At 40.3% G+C, this 17833-nt stretch overlaps 1 protein-coding gene across 2 annotated transcripts in view; it reads right to left on the bottom strand.

Moving 5' to 3' along the window:
- The window catches only part of PRKD1 (protein kinase D1), a 303790-nt gene extending 287300 nt beyond the window's left edge, over positions 1 to 16490 (bottom strand). For both annotated transcript variants that reach the window (XM_082737949.1, XM_082737950.1), the window contains exon 1: positions 16095 to 16490. In XM_082737949.1, the coding sequence (XP_082594075.1) occupies positions 16095 to 16358 (264 nt within the window). In that variant the 5' untranslated portion in view covers positions 16359 to 16490. The remainder of the gene's footprint in view (positions 1 to 16094) is intronic.
- Between the last annotated feature and the right edge of the window lie 1343 nt (positions 16491 to 17833).

Genomic DNA, 17833 nt, shown 5'->3' with positions numbered 1-17833 from the left:
AATATCTGTAAGAATTATGTAGTCTTATGAGGAAAAAAATATAAAAATTCAGTAATCCATTAGGTTCAAAGTTCTTTAGTGTAGATACAAAAGGGATTCACTTATCTTAGGGGCCAAAGAAATCCAAAATCCAATTAAATGATCATTTTGGGTAGGAATGTAAGGCTTTTGGGCATACAGAAGTAATATTTGAATCCAGGGATGTAAGTTACATGACTATCCTCCCTCCTTTTCTTCAAGTTACAGAAGCACACAGAAATAGAGTTCTATGAAACTGATCTACACTGTCCACAAGAATCCAATCTCTGTTTCAGCAAAAAGCACCGAGGTTTATACAACCTTAATGAAGCCAGGAAGATAACAGGAAAACTTACACAAGAAGGGAACTCCACAAATTGGGTGGGATCAAATAATTACTTCACAAGTAAAAAACATCTTTTAAACACAGGACTATCTGAAATTAAATTCATAAAAGTTTGAGAATTAAAACTATAATATCAATATTTTGTGCATATTATATACACATAATTAAGCAACCAATTTTGGCTTATGTGTATAACACTGGAACATTTAGGAACTTAAACTTTATTATATTTGCATATTTATGAGTTTCATTTGCTAGATGTATAAAGCTTTATCAGGCATGTGATTACAATATTTAAAGGAAATAAAACATTAAATTTATAGGGACGCCTGGGTGGCTCAGTTGGTTAAGCAGCTGCCTTCGGCTCAGGTCATGATCCCAGCGTCCTGGGATCGAGTCCCACATCGGGCTCCTTGCTCCGCAGGGAGCCTGCTTCTCCCTCTGCCTCTGCCTGCCATTCTGTCTGCCTGTGCTCGCTCTCTCCCCCCCCCCTCTCTCGGATAAATAAATAAAATCTTTAAAAAAAAAAAAAAAAACATTAAATTTATAAATTCAATTTAAAATGTTCAGAAGTATCAAAGTAATTGGGTTTGTAAAGGATACTAATGATTCTTCAAAGTTTCTTAAGTGTAACTGTTAAAATCTGCTAGACTTAAAAAGAAGTGTAAGTTGTCCTAGAAAAATTAAGACTCATCTTAACCGGTAACTTTAACTACTTGAATATTAAATTCTAGAGCCAAAATAAATATCTGAAGAGCATTTCCATCATATGAAAATTACCTCCAAAACACTGGACATTTTATAATTTAAAAACTGACATGGAAAGAAAAAGTAACAAATGGTCAAGATACAGAAACAACCTAAATGCCTATCCATGAATGAATGGATAAAGATGTGGAATGTATACAAAATGGAATATTCCTCAGCCAAAAAAGGAAATCCTGTCATTTGCAACAACATGCAGGGACCCTGAGGGCATTAAGCTAAGCGAAATAAGTCAGAAAGACCAATTCCATATGATTTCACTTACATGTGGTATCCAAACAACCAACCAAACAAACAATGATACGGAGAACAGATTTGGGAGATTATCACAGGAGAAGGGATTGGACAGTGAATAAAATGGGTAAAAGGGGTCAGTTGTATGGTGGCAAGTGGTACCTAAACTTACTACAGTGATCACTTTGTAATGAATGATAATATCCAATTATTATGTTGTACACCTGAAACTAATACAAGATTAATTAGTAAGAGACATCCAAGAAAATGAAATAACTATCTGAAAGAGATATCTCTACTCCCATGTTCACTGTAGCATCTTCATAATAGCCAAGACATGGGAACAACCCAAGTACCCATCAGTGAAAAAATGAATAAAGAAAATGGGATAGATACACATGCATATATGCATATATATAAAGAGGAATATTTTTTTCAGCCGTAAAAAAAGAAGGAAATCCTACCATTTGCAACAACATGGATGGTTCCTGAGAGCATTATGGTAAGTGAAATAAGTCAGAGGAAGACAAGAACTGTATGATTTCACTCACAAAAGCAATCTAAAAAAGCTGAACTTATAGAAACAGAGAATAGAGTGGCAGCTGCTAAGAGCTGTGGGGTAACCACAAATGGAGAGATGTTGGTCAAAAGGCACAAACTTCCAGTTATAAGATGAATAAGTTCTGGGAATACAATGTAAAACATGGTAATTATAGTTAACAATCATGTATTATATACTTGAAAGTTGCTATAAAAGATCTTAAATGCTCTCATTATTAAAAAAATTATGTGAGGTGATGGATGTGTTAAGTAATCTCATGGTGGTAATCATTTTACAATATATACAGGAATCAAATTATATATTGTATACCTCAAACTTATACAATGTTATGTGTTAATTATATTTCAATAAAGTTGGGGGGAAAACTAGAAAAAAACATAATATCAAAAGAAAAGAGTAAAAAAACCATATAGAACTTATGATGAGCATATTCACTTGTAGGAAAAAAAAACTGATACTTACTAAAATACTTTAAATCTGGGTAATATCCATTTGGGAGCTTACATGTATTTCTCACTTTTTTTCCAATGAATGTGGCATATTAAATTTTCAGTTACTGCTGTAACAAACAACTACAAACCTAGCAACTTTTAAAAACATAAACTTACTCTCTTCCAGTTCTGGAAATCAGAAGTCCAAAATCAGTCTCCCTGGGCTAAAGCCAAGAAACGGTTCCCTCTGAGGTTCTTTAGGAAGATCACTTTTCTTGCCTTTTTGAGCTCTGAGCTCTCAGCTTTGACTGAATTACTTGCTTCCTGCCCCCTTCCTTGCATCACTCCAACCTTCTGTTTCTGTTGTCACATCTCCTATCACTATTGTTCTCTAACTCCCCCTGCTTCCCTCATACTCAGACCCCAGCATTCCGTGGCTCTTGTCCATTTCTTCCATCTTCAAAGTCAGCAATAGAGGAAAGAGTCCCTCTCATGGCTAGAATCTCTCCTCAGTCTCATCTAACTGACCTAACCTGGAAGATTCACCACTTTTAAGGCCTTCATGTGATGGGACTGGGCTCACCCAGTTAATCCAGGATAATTTCCCTGTCTCAAAGTCTTGCCTTAATCTCATATGCCAAGTCCTTTTTACCTTAACATTCACAAATTCCAGGGATTAGAATGTAGACATCTTTCAGGGTCATTATTCAGCCTATTACACAAATTTTATAATTTTCAAAATAAAAGAAAAATAATTAAGTAATTGAATTATAAAAGTTATAATTTTTCATGTGGGGAAATCTAAACAGAAAAGATTACACAAAATCAAATTCCTTTTCAAGTGGCTTTAAACCCACTGACTTGCATTATTTTTCAGGAGCCAGAACCTTCAACATTATAATTTCTGAACCTGTAATTGTTAATATTATTTCAACAACATATTTATCAACAGAAATCAAGTGAAGAGTGATAGGTATAACATGTATTTGCTTTATTCAGTCTATGCCTCTGAACATCTTAAGAAAATATGAGCTACAGCCTACACACTGTGATTGTGGGACACTATAATTTCCAAAATTTTACCTTACTTATTTGCCTATATTTTTTAAATAGAAAACGAGTTTTGTTTTTTTTTTTTAAGATTTTATTTATTTATCTGAGAGAGAGACAGTGAGAGAGAGCATGAGCAAGGAGAAGGTCAGAGGGAGAAGCAGACTCCCCGTGGAGCTGGGAGCCTGATGCGGGACTTGATCCCAGGACTCTGGGATCATGACCTGAGCCGAAGGCAGTTGTCCAACCAACTGAGCCACCCAGGCGTCCCGAAATGAGTTTTCTAAATAATTAAGAGAATTTGTATAAAAACTCTCTCTCTCTTTTTTTTTTTTTTTTTTGGCTAACCATGTTATTTTCTCCAGCACACAGAATGTAATAAAGTACAGCTCGAAACTATGATGGTGTCCTTCTGCATGTAAGTCAGAGTATTTTGTCTTTGTGATGGTTGCCGTGGGTGCTGAAGCTTCAAGGCAGACCTTTCCTGTTTACCTATTTGAAATAATAAAGGTAGTATGAACTACCAAAATAAGTAAAATTATTTGCTGTTTGACACAATAAACATGTACAAACCTATCAAAGTATCTTCATTTACACTGATTGGAGAAAGTGGACTTGAAACTACTTCAGATTCTACATTCAGTGTGAGATCTAATTAACTAGTTAATGAAACCATTTCTAAATGTTCGTTGTCTGTTCATCTTTAACTTATACAAAAACTTTTGATCACAGGGTTAAGTTTTGTTTTTATGTTTTAATATACAAGGATTTTTGGCCAGAAGACCATAAAATGTCTTCCCTAAGGAAGATTTTTCTTTCTGGTTTTGCTTGTTGTTCATTTTTAACTTAAAGCTCCATAGCTTTTATTGTTGAACATACACTCAAAAGGAATTCTAAGAGAACACACATAAACGGAGGGTTCTGGACAAGTGGGTATACAGTCATTCAATTTAACATAGCCTATTAGCTCAGATCCCAAAGAACTGAATAAAAGCAAAGATCATGCAAGACCTAGTCTTTTATTCTTTGAAGATCTATTCAAGCTCTTGGCTGTATTTAATTATTCTAAAGATGTACGTCCCAGGGTGACCACATCTCTTTCCATATCAATAGACAAAATTATTATCCGTCACAGGGAAGGGCACAGAGCCATCCAGTCTAGGAGCTACTCTGAAGCTAATCAATTATTTCTCAGTACTAGTCATTTAGTAGAGAAGAGCTAGGCATGAGTGACCCATCTAACTACTCCTCAAACAATAACTGATGCCCGGGTGTCCCACTAGTTAGATGAACTATCTCAAGATAGGGCTTACAAGGCACAGTACTTGACTAACCGATATCTAGCAAAGTCAGACTTCTAGTGCCGCTGGAGAGATCTGCTGCCTTTCTGTCAGCCAAGAGACTACCAGAAGTCATATCAAAAGAGAATTCTTTCTGTAACCCATCCATTCTGTAAAAGTTCTAAATTTATCAAAAAGAGGCAACACTTTAGCCACCTATCTCATCTGTTCTGAACAAATAACTACTGCATACTTCCAAGGAGTCATGCAGGGCAGGAATCCTTAGGATTTAATTGAATTACCAATATACTTTAGATTATATCATGTCTATCTATATCTAAAGCTACATTTTTGTAAAGCCTCAAGATTGTACAATTAGTCTACAAGGGAAGTATTGGCCTTAGACCTGTACACAAGCAATACAAACGAATGCAAGGCAAGTCACAATCTGGAATAGCCAGTAGTACTTAAGTGGAAAGAAAACTTCCACAAAGCCTACGATTAATCATGCACAACAAGAGGGAGAAAGTTTAACTTAGGGAGTGTTCATTCACAAACGGACCAAAAATAAGCAAACAAACACAGAAAATTTATAAAAAGTGAAAATGTATCTGCAAAGCATGATCCTTAGCATGTGGGCAACCTAAATACCAAATTCTGCTACCCCACTTTAATAAAAAAAGGCTTATTAACTCATGGGTGAGATATGGCTCTAAAATACTTTGGGCAATCAGCTATCTGTCATGACCCTAATATTCCTAGGAAGAGTCCATCTTTAATGTTCCTTACATTAATTATCAGTACTTGGTTGGGGGTGAGGGGGAGGGTGGAGGCAGTATCTTGCACCACACATTGTTGTGGTGGCCACCAGAGTGATTATACATTTAGCTGACCATGAAGGGAGATGTTAATTCCAGATAAAGGAAGCCTTCCAGAATAAGGATTTTTTTTTAATTTTTTTTTTAAGATTTTATTTATTTATTTGACAGAGATCAGAAGTAGGCAGAGAGAGAGGAGGAAGCAGGCTCTCCGCAGAGCGGACAGCCCGATGTGGGGCTCAATCCCAGGACCCTGGGATCATGACCTGAGACAAAGGCAGAGGCTTTAACCCACTGAGCCACCCAGGCGCCCCCAGAATAAGGATTTAAACACACACATAAATAATACACTGTCAAAGCTTCAGTGCCTTTAAGTAAATTTCAGCCAACACAATAGGAAATTTAACATTTCCCCCTCTCCCATACTCTGATAACTCCAAAATCTCTATTCAGATCTATGGGCAGCCCAGCACCCTCTGTTCTTAGGAATAGCTATAGTGAAATCAATCCGATACTGGGGGGTTTGCTTTCTATTTATTAGCCATGTGGGGGGTAAACAACTGAACTTCCTTCAGTTTCCTTATCCTTAAATTGGAGGGAAAATGTCCATCACAAAGGGCTACTATGAAAATCAGAGATGACAAATGAAAAGAAGCCAAGATACAGGCAGGCACACAGAGTACATGCCAGGAAGGTTTTGTTTCTGGAGGCTTCCCTCTGCCAGCCATTGTTAGGATGAGGCCCAGAACCTTACAGAGCATGACCCAATGTTCCCAGGACAAGCTCTTCCTAAAACTCTCCCATCACGTCATCCTGGAATTGCTCCTTGAACGTCTCATCTGTGACACTGAAAACTTCCAAGGAGAACTACTCAGCTTGTAAAAAGCCAACTCTAAACCTCTCCCCACTGCTATCCATGAGTTATGTGGTGGCACCATTCGTGCCAACTCAATCCACAGGAGGTCAGAGCTTCCCTGTCCTCTTCTGCCCTCTGGTGCCACTAGTCTCATAATCCCAGAGGCCTCGCCTACTGTAGCCTGCTCAGGTCTGTTCACCACCACTGATCTGAAGCCAATACCAAAGTTTAACTTCCACCCCTCCAACCCCACTGTTTGTCCGAGACTCTTTTCAAGCTTTGGGTGAGAGCAAAAGCTACAGCTGTTTGCCCTAGACCATTGCTTTTGGTCAAGCAGCCTAGAGCCCTACTGTTATTGTTCTGAGTGTCTAAATGGACCAACCAATACCTAAATAATTTTAACTCTTCAAGTCACATATGTTCCTAGTTGCAGCTTTTCATATCCAGGATGCACAACAAACCTTTCAAAGACACTGAGTGCAAAGACAATATAGATGGTTCCTCATGGTCAGGAGACTTGACTTTCACATAAAATGAGAAATACCCTCTTGTCCCACCCTAATCTCTTTTCTTTGATAAAGAAATCACCCTTAGGTGTTTTCAGATTCCTCCAACTCCGCATACCAGATGCCCTAGAGCTCTTATGTCCCTCCCTGAAAGTAGGTCATGATATTCCAGCATTATGAGAAGGATGGAGCCAGTGTGAGGTTTCTAAGAACTCCTGGTCCCAGCTGAAACGCCCTGCCAGACCATGAGCCTACCACCATTTCTCAAAACCTAAGGAGTTAAAAAATGGGGGGAAAATGTTTGTATTTAATTGATAAAAAGGTTGAGACAATGTCATGAATAAATATTTGACCTGGCCTCATTCAATTAAGTTCCCTGGAACTTACTTAATTCAAGCACCTGAACTAGAAAAGAATCTCTGGTAGCTCTACTCTGACTACAGTTAACCCTACAAAAGCCAGTAATGGTTCCATAATTATCTGCTAGTTATTATATCATTAGTATGAGTTATTTAGACAACCTAGGAAAAGGGTCAATTTTTTTTTTTTTTTTTGTACTTTCAACATTGACAGTTTAAAAACTTCATTAACACATTAGCCTGTTGGTTTAATCTTAACTAATGATTCCTGGAAAATATTTTGTTTCTTAAGAAAATCTGAAATTTACATCAACATAAATCAACCTGAATAAATTTCCAGCAAAAAATTTTTACTTTAAATAAGTCAACTTAAAACATTTATGAAAAACAGACAAAAAGCAAACTGACTTAATGGTATATGGGTTTCACATTTGAATAGATTGTTGTCTTATTTGATACACAAATATGTTTTTGTCTATGACATATCTTAGCAAATCAGGCTTTGATTAAATTCAGATTCTTTTTATCTTATTGTTAATGAAAAAGGAAAGAGGTTCAGATCTTTACTTCACATATTTAATTCTCTTTTAACTGGATCTCAACTGTATTATTTTTGAAACAGAACTTGTAAAATGAAGCAAACTTCAATTGCTCGAAGTATGGCATTTCTCCGACAATCCAAACAAATAAAAGGTACATATAATTTTTTTTAACAAAATAAGTTAGAAAAGTTTCCTGCTTATAAAAATTATATTTCTTTTATTAATAAGACAATGTACTATTCTACAGACCTTAGATTATCAATAATACCATTTACTAGGTACATTGATACCTTTTGCTCAATATTTTCATTGTCACATTCATATTTTTCATTTATTTGATGATACATATGTGAAAAAAAAGTGGCTGCTGACAATTAGGGAGAGTAGAAATCAGATTTTTTTTTTAATTATGCCTAAATATAAGCAATAAATTCAACAAATTCCTCATCCATCAGTGGCTTAGTCAGACTAAAAGCCAATGAACCAGCGAAGGGTACATATTTTTCCCCCTTTCACCAAAATAAGTGGAACAAAATTCCTTCATGATTGCATATTTAAAAATCTAATCTTCGTATTTGCCAACATTGCTAAGCTGCTGTATCAACTGTTTAGCTTTAGCCAAATAAAACCTTTTTTGCAACTTTGGAAGAAACTTCTACACAGGAAACTATAAATTTTGACAGGCAAAATTGTGTCTTAATATGTTGCTTTTACACCAATTCTTACCTTTCTATCTAAAATATGTGATATTCCATAACGGCTATAGTGGTCAGGTAATCAAAAGCTTTGTTTATTTAATTATCTCTTTTCTGTGTGAGACTAGAAAGAGTAAGAGACAGCAAAATGTGGGTTTCTCAGCTGCCAAGTAGCTTCAAGTGGTGCTGTCATTATTGGTTTTTAATGGTACAAAAATACTTGGTTGACAGTATCAAAGAAATTCCTCGGGGAAACTTCACATATTCTTGCAGATGGAAAAAAATTATGAATACATGTGAACAAAATAACCATTTTCTCTGTATCTAATTTCTATCAACACAGAAAAACTGAGGCACTTTTATCTTGTTCTTTTGTGTTCTAACATATGCCAACATTAAGAAAAGTTTTAAAAAATCAAATTCTCATTTTCAAAGCCTCTTTAGAATAATGCTGAGGAAATTAAAAGTTAAGCACAATCTTTAAAAAGATCCCCCCCACACCTCTTTAACCTCTGTTTCCACATTTGGGCTTAGATCTTTCAGATGAATCAAGGTGGCTCTAGAAGGTCAAAGGTCAAAAATATTAGTTATGTCCAACTCAGAAAAGCAAAGGAAACAAATATAAAAATAAAACAAAGAACACTGATGTTATGATCAACTCCTATGAACTGCATTTTACCCACCTCCACTCTAAATCTGGATCAAGCCCTGCTACCTGGATCATAGTAGTTTCTTGGTACAGCTTGAGCTTATTCAGTGACTCCAGTCTAAATCACATACACACATTTCATGTAATTATCTCTTCTACTCCTCTTTAAAAGATGGATGGATACTTACTGATTGTGGTTGTTTAAAGGTTTCATAATGGGAAATGGACTTCAATAAGAGGTAAGTGGTAATTAGTGAAAAGATCTGAAATAGACTTGTGATTGGCTCAAGCAACTGCTAACCCAGTTGTTTTCCCAGTAAAACAGCCTCTCATCCCAATATTACACTTCCGTATGTGTGCGAACAACTATGTTATATGAGCTATTCATCAGATGTAACAACTTAGCAAACAACCCCTAGAAGCTAGTATAATAGCAAAATATGATCTCCCAAAGTCATTTACAAGTGCCTTCCTCTTCGTACCAGGAGTAGACTTGGAAAGGAACTTTTGATTTCGGTCTTCAGGACCAGATCTGAAAATCATTATGTTGCCAAATACTGTATCCTTACCTATTTTTTTTTTAAGATTTTATTTATTTATTTAACAGAGAGACAGAGAGAGAGAGAGCATGAGAGAGGAGAAGGTCAGAGGGAGAAGCAGACTCCCCGTGGAGCAGAGAGCCTGATGCGGGGCTTGATCCCAGGACCCTGGGATCATGACCTGAGCTGAAGGCAGCTGCCCAACCAACTGAGCCACCCAGGCACCCGTCCTTACCTATTTTATTTCTCTTTTTTATCAAATGAAGAATCGTTGAAATTACACTTGCAACTGAATTAAATCAACTTCTTGTCAAAACTAATAAAATGTAATGAAGATGTGCTATACTTTTATCAGCATATGTGTCTTACATCTAGCAATAATCAAATTACTTCTTGAGGAAATCTTGAGAGGTTGAAATTTGAGAAGCAGTTTCAAACACCAACTCCTAAGATTTGTCTTGTTATAGAAGGCAGAAAAAACATGTTATCTAGGCTGTAGAGTCATACTGTTTTTTAATACGACAACTTTATTCATATGTTGATATAAGAATAAAATAATAAAGTACACATTTCTTTTGCTAACATGATAGCATACTAGTTCATAAAGCCCTGGAATATTAATAATCCTATTTATTATATATCTATTTGCCAAGCACTATACTTAATCCTTCGTGTGTGTGTGTGTGTGTGTGTGTATACATATATATATATAAAATCCATAATACTCAAAGTAATCTTAGATAAGGCAAAACCATATATTCATAGGCTTACAAATTTGCTTGTACTGCCCAGTAAGGTCATTAAAGTCATTCATGCATAAACTGGTTAAGATCTATATACAATCACCTCACCAAAAAACAAAAACAAAAACAAAAAAAGACTAATAACAAATGTTAAATAAAGTTCTAAATCTCCCTTAATAGCTGTGATAGGAGTCTGTTGATACAGAACAACACAGTTATCAAGTATGGGGCAAATTTTCAGACTTTACTAATAATTTTCCAGCCCTACAACTACCCTTCAACTCCCACTCCCACATACACACACACTATAGATTTCACAGAAAATTCTTTCAAATTTATCTCAGTCCCGGATCTAAAGACCCAAATTAATATCTATATTTGTCAAAAGAGCCAATCATCTAATTCCTAGAATATTTTCTAGAATATTCTAGAGAATTCTCCTTGTGGAGTGCCTGGCTGGCTCAGTCAGAAGAACATAGGACTCTTGATCTTGGGGTTGTGAGTTGAGCTCCACATTGGGATAGAGATTACTTAAATAAATAATTTTTTTTAAAAAAGAATATTCTTTTTATGAAAATTATTAAATAGCATACAGCTATAAGAAAATGTTTTCTGAGGTGCCTGGGTGGTTCAGTGGTTAAGTGTCTGCTTGGCTCAGATTATGATCCCAGGGTCCTGGGATTGAGTGGCCCCCCTGCCCCCACCGACATCAGGCTCTCTGCTCAGGGGTAAGCCTGCTTCTCCCTCTCCCACTCCCCCTGCTTCTGTTCCCTCTCTCAGTCTCTCTGTCAAATAACAAATAAAATCTTAAAAAAAAAAAAAAAGAAAGAAAGAAAGAAAAGGTTTTCAGTTCTGCATATTGATAAAAAATGCAAAGCGAAGTTTCTCTTTGGATTATGAGCTATACATGAGGCTCCACTTTTTGCAGGCTACAATACAACATATAAAACAATACTTCAGCACCTGAAGGCTATACATGACAAAGTAGGCTTTTAAAAATATGTTCCAGAACACACTTACATACTTTAATAATAAACCACTATGTAAATATGTAAATTTTGCAAATATACAGTACATGAGCTTTACATATATATCAAAATATATTCCTACTATACTACTAAGCTTAAAATCATAATTTTAAACATACAGTATTGAATTACATTAAAAAATCACTTAATGAGAGGTGCTTGGGTGGCTCAGAGGGTTAATCCTCCACCTTTTGTTCAGGTCATGATCTTAGGGTCCTGGGAATGAGCCCCACATGAGGCTCTTTGCTCAGCAGGGAGTCTGCTCGCCCCCACAACTCTCTGCCTGCCTCTCTGCCTACTTGTGATCTCTCTCTCTCCGTGTCAAATAAATTTTTAAAAAATCTTTAAAGAAATCACTTAATGAAATGACTTCTGTACTGTTGTATAGAATGATACTACAATTGTTAAGAGAACAATTTTACAATTCAGAAAGAAAAATAATTACAAGCATAGCAAAGCTGCTCTCAAACCAAGGCACTAACCTTTATTATTCCTTTAGTGAGCTATCATCTATAAAATCTCACTCTTTAGTTTCTCCAGTCAGATACATGACTGTGTAAACTGAAACTATATGCCAGAGTCTAACTCATGCTACTACTTCATTTTAGTAAATTCAAAAGGAAAATATGAGTCATCTATCAAGATAAAAACCAAAATGAATGGACAGATAGTCTTATTAGTTGCATCTCACATCCCTAAATTAATATTTCTTGTTTAAAAGAAGTGTGTGTGTACATGTGTGTGTGTAGAGACACAGATAGACAATGCACTACAAAATCAAACTAATTCTTCCTTTGGAATACTGTTCCTTGCTTCAAAACAATTCCTTCTTCCTATATATTCAAGGTTCTTTTGATAGTGAAAAGTAACACTGTTTCAAAAGGAAGTCAATTACTGGGTTTTTTTTTAAGATTTTTTTTTAAATTTATTTGACAGACGGAGATCACAAGCAGGCAGAGAGGCAGGCAGAGAGAGAGGAGAAAGCAGGCTCCCCTCGGAGCAGAGAGCCTGATGTGGGGCTCGATCCTAGGACCCTGGGATCATGACCTGAGCTGAAGGCAGAAGCTTTAACTCACTGAGCAACCCAGGTGCCCCTACTGTTATTTTTTTTTACCTCCCAGAAAACAATCATGTATACTAACAGAATGCATGTCTTTATACACAACCAGCCTTCAAGGTTATATGCTTGCAAAGTAAAGAAATAAGCATAAGTAAACCTTTAGGCTAATACTTCCAAAAAAGAAGGAATAACATATTGTATATCTAAACATTGTTATATACAGAAGAGCAGGACTAGATTTTTACCCAAACTAAAAGATAAAATAAATAATTCTTTAGTCATATAATTCAGAACATATTTGGAGTATATTTATCTTAAAATACTGAATTACCATTAAAAATTTTCAAGTACAATCAAATGTCTGCCACTTTCCAAACCTACACAATCAAAGACAAACTATACTCTAAATTCTAAATAACAGTATTAACTTGAAGTTGAGTTTCTCAGGGACAGGATCTCTCTTATTCAGCCCTACACACCTCAGTTGCATGCTCCACAAGAAATGCCCCACAAATACTGCCGAAATAAACTGAGTTGTCAGCTAATACTTCCAAAGATTTAAGCTAGTCTGATCTCTTTTAGTATGAGTACTTAGGGAATCCTCAAATTCTATGAAACCCCTTTTCAAAAAGTTAATGAAACAATGAAAGTAGAGGGCTCAGAAAATCAGAACCTTCTGCTGTAAGCTCAACATGATCCATGTCTACATTGTAAATTGTAAGTGACTTCAAACTCTCAATTCTCACCTAAAACATTCATTTCCCTCCCTCTCTCTTTTTTGCTCCTTTCATGGTTGGTTATCTTCAGCCAATACTTAAGAGAACCTGAAATAAGGGACAAAGGATCTCCTCCCATTTCCTTAATTCAGCACTGACCCTGTCTGCCATTTCCCTTGTTGCAAAGCAAAGAGATCTCTGCTGTCCTGTGATAGATATTCAGCCCTCTTAGCCTTGTTTCTGCCTCGGATGATAATGTATCTCAAGAGAGATGACAGAAGACAGATAAATGGAAATTTTTCTGTCCAGACTCACCAATGTATATTTATTTACAGTATTCTGTATATAAAAACCCCTCAAATCCATACCTCTAAATGGAACTCTTTGCCATAACCTTTAAAAAAAAAAAGTACAAGGGAGTTTTTACCTTGGCTAATCCAAGCTATTAAACTTCTCAAACTCTTCTTTCAGAAACAGAAGAACTACAAGAGGAAATACAAAAGGAAGAGGATCCCCTTATAAATCCGCCACCAAGGCTGATGAGTTTCCCTTTCCAGGTCTCTCCCCAGAGTGTTGGCTCAGGTCCCAAGTAACTCAAGACTAAACTTCAGTTTTCTTTCTATCATAACATTGTTAGAATTCTAAAACATCTTCCACACAGCAAATCCATCTTTCAGATGTCCTTGTTTTGATATCTCTATGTGGAAGATATGAAGGCTTCTAATAATTTGAGTTCATTTTAATTTTAAGGACTTTTCACAATTGTACTTTCTCTAAATACCCTAGGCCTACCCTCAGGCCTGCTGCAGTCTGTAGGTGCTTGGAGCTCTCTCCCTTCGCACTCATATTATATTGTTCCCTCCATATAACCCCCCTCTTGGTAGCTACTGACACCACTGGAGTTCACTCTCCATTTAAAATCCCAATCCCCAAACCTCTTAAACCATTAATGTTTCTCTCCATCCTAAACTCCATCAAAGGTGTGTGTGTGTTTTAAAGCTGGTCGAAAATAATCTGTCCATATTAATCTGACTCAATCTGAATATTCCCTGTGACTCTATCACTTGTTTTAAATTTAGGTAAATTAGTGCCTGGGTGGCTCAGTGGGTTAAAGCCTCCGCCTTCAGCTCAGGTCGTGATCCGAGAGTCCTAGGATAGAGCCCCACATCTGGCTCTCTTCTCCTCGGGGAGCCTGCTTCCCCTTCTCTCTCTCTGCCTGCCTCTCTGCCTACTTGTCAATTCTGCCTGTCAAATAAATAAAGGAAATCTAAAAACAAACAAACAAGCAAACAAACAAAACCCCCTAAATTTAGGTAAATTAAAATTCTATAAAATTGCATTGGATTTTTGAGAAATTTTATTATATTGTTTTTATGCTTATCCAGTAATGCTCTTAAATCAACTGGTTTGTACACTAATGGAGACTGCTGTAGACTACACCTTCCACTAAGGAAAGGCTTTCAGTGCCTAGAGAATTCTCCTGTTCACCTGCAACAAATATTCCATAATATTGATGAGAAGGCACGTGACACGACTTGTACTAAAATTAGAATTTGTCATTCACATGGAAGTCGAAAAATTAAGTCATATGCAATATAAAATGTCACTACATTAAATAACCAAAAATTCTTGACACTCATTGTTGCCTTAGTCTAGCCTCCAGAACTTTTACAAACTTCCTAGATTACTGGGTTTTTTTTTTTTCCTTCCTGGGGCTTTTTCCTAACATCCCTGTGCCTGATGCCACAATTAACAACACTTGGATTTAGCAAACTTTGTTCCAAATACTTTAAACAGTCATGATTATTCAAGTGACCTTTATAAGGCAAGTACTAGCCAGTCCTCCAGGGTTGAAATTCAGCACCTTCAAAGACTTCTGTCCCCACTCCCTAAACCCTGCCTGTTTATACTGAGAAGACTGGCGCCAGGGCCCCCTCTCCTTCACACTCTTATCACCCCTTTCCATGCAGCATCACTCCCGATGGCTACAGAAACAACCTGAAATTCAGAATTGCACTATAAACAGTGGTGGGCAGGGTGGGTCTCCTCCCTGGGTGGCCTGGCCCTGGATAATGGCCCTCTTGCCAAGCTGCCTTTGTGACTGCTGTCCAGAGTCCCACAGCCTCAAACTTAAGGGCACAATCAGCCTTGGGGTGCCCCTGGGAGTACCCCCACCTTTTATATGTCTGTGCCTCCACTTCAATGCCCCACTATCAGTATCTCGGGGTTGAAAAATTCGCTTTCACGTTCACACAAAGGTAGGACTAAAAAAGTACCAGGAGGTGAGTGGTTGTGTTCTGATCAGTTGTTTTCACAGCTGGCTGAGTCAATCATCCCCTCTTAAAAGCTTATTTGACAGGTGAGAAATTCCTCATCTCTAGATCATTCCAGCAACTCCTTAGCATCAGTGTGAGCTGGGAGAGGGGCCTGAAGAGGAAGGGAGTGGTGCTGAAATCGTGTTGAGCGTGTCCCGGGGGAGGCGAGGCGGGGCGGGGCGGTGGGGGGGGGGGACCTCTCGTACGGGAAGGAGGAATCTGGCGCCAGGAACGTGCCGGTCCAGGGTCCAGCGGGAAAAGAGGGGGGAGCCGAGAAGTCTTAAGCGGAGGGAGAGGCACTAGAAGAAATGGACAAGCGACATACCTGGAAATGTCCCGAGAGGAATGGAAATGGGTGAGGAGGATGCGGACTGCAGAGAAATCGGGAATGCAAGAAGATGGGGCAAGGGGAGAACCAGACAACAGGGAATGCAGTGCCTCAGATGCAGGCGTCCAACCCTGGCCGGTGCCAGACCCTTCCAGAGCGCCAGCGAGGCTGGCTCCTGGCCGAGCCCCCGGAGCCGGAAAGTTGGTACGGCGAGGGGCGACCGGACGGGCAGCGCCCCCTGTACGGAGCCTTACCTTCTGGTCGACGATGGAGCAAGCCATCTCGCGGACGTGCGCCAGGCTGTAGTCCCCGGACGAGTCCTGCAGCAGCAGCACCGGCTCGCGGCTCAGGCCGATCTGCAGATGGAACGAGATGCCCCCGGCCGGGGCCGCGACGGAAGCCAAGAACGGCGCGGGACCCGGCCCCGACCCCGGGACCAGCGCGGCGGCGGCCGCCGCTGCCGCCGCCGCCACGGGCAACAGCGGGCTGGGCGGCCGCAGGACCGGAGGGGCGCTCATCGCTCCGCGGGGCGCGCCAAGGGCCGCGGGGCCGGGCAGCCGAGGGCGGGGGCCGGCGGAGCGGCAGCCGAAAAGTTTTGCTGCCGCGGAGCCGGGAGCTTCTTTCTCCAAGAGCCGAAGCGGAAAATAAAAACTTTCCGGAAAAGTCCCCGCGCGGGGGGAGGGCGAGAGGATGAGGATCGGGAGGGGAGCGGGGGGGAGGGAAAATGGCTGAGGCGGGAGGGCTGCGCCGCCGGGAGCGCGGGCGCCGCACGGGGGAGGCGCTGCCGCCGCCGTGGAGCAGCCGCCGCGGCGCGCTCCGAGGGACGGGGCGGCGGGTCAGCGCGGCCGGGGCGCCGGGCGCCGGACGGGGGCGGGGAAGGGGGCGCGAGGGGCGGGGAAGGGGAGCTTGGAGGCGGGCACTGCGGAGACACCACCCGGCGGGCGCCGGAGCCGCAAGAGCCGCGGCCGCGCGGCCGCAGTAGCCGCAGGGTGCCCGGTCGCCGCCCCCTCCGCCCGGGCTCCCGGGGCCTGAGCCTCCCCGAGCCGGGGCAGGACTGAACGGCGGGGCTTGAGGCCGTCTCCGCGGGCATGGTCCATCCCTCTCCGTCCGGACTCCGGTGTCCGCTGGCCGGGTTGCCCGGCCGCAGACGGAGGGGACAGGAGCGCATCTCCTCCGACCGACTTCCTAGCGCCGCCAGTTTCCAAGTCCCCAGTCCCCGCCACCAGTTCCTAATGCCCGAGGACAACGCACTTCTACCCGTGAGGTGACCTGTGATGGACGGAAGAACGCCGAGCCCTGCGGTTTTCCGTGGGTCTTACCTTCGAAGCTTCAAGGGAGGGTGAAAATAGAGGGTCCTCGGAAATCCAGTTACATCCCGCCTCCTTCTGGGAGCCCTTGGGTTTCTTGCCAGAGAGGGTAGGAAGCCTGTCCTCGGAAATGTATTTAAACCTGTCCCTACCTTTTTGTCTCTGACACACCCTGATACCCAACTCCACCTACCCCACCGCAGCTCCCAAAGGCACCAGACATACACAAGTGGCTGAATTCGGGAGATGGTCTCGTGAAAGAACAGACATTGTCTACATAAAGACAAGAGGAAGGTCTGATGTGGCCTCTTTCCCTTTAACTTATTCTCTATCCGACACCTTTATTTCTGGAGCCTCACAAACCCTGGTTTCTTTCCTCTCCCATCATTCTAAAGTCTGCTCTGTAAGACCAGTACTCCCAGCCTCACCCAGCGCCACCACCACCACCAGCACCACCATCAAGGCTGTGCACTATCTTCTCCAATTCCAGTAGTTGTTTTTTGGTGCTCTTGCTGTTTTGACAGGGGTGGGGATATGGGTACTTTCTAATCTGTGGAGATGAATTCTAATCCTATCATCTCCCCAGGATGGGGCTTCAGGTGTGTGGCTGTGCAGGTGCTTAGGGTTCTGACCTCGGAAGGGCCCTGCTGGGTGTAAAGCCCTGACACAATGCTTTGCTGCCTGTC

The sequence above is a fragment of the Mustela nivalis genome, assembly GCF_964662115.1.
Source record: "Mustela nivalis genome assembly, chromosome: 6".
Lineage (NCBI taxonomy): Eukaryota > Metazoa > Chordata > Mammalia > Carnivora > Mustelidae > Mustela > Mustela nivalis.
This window is presented reverse-complemented; position numbering and strand designations above follow the sequence as displayed.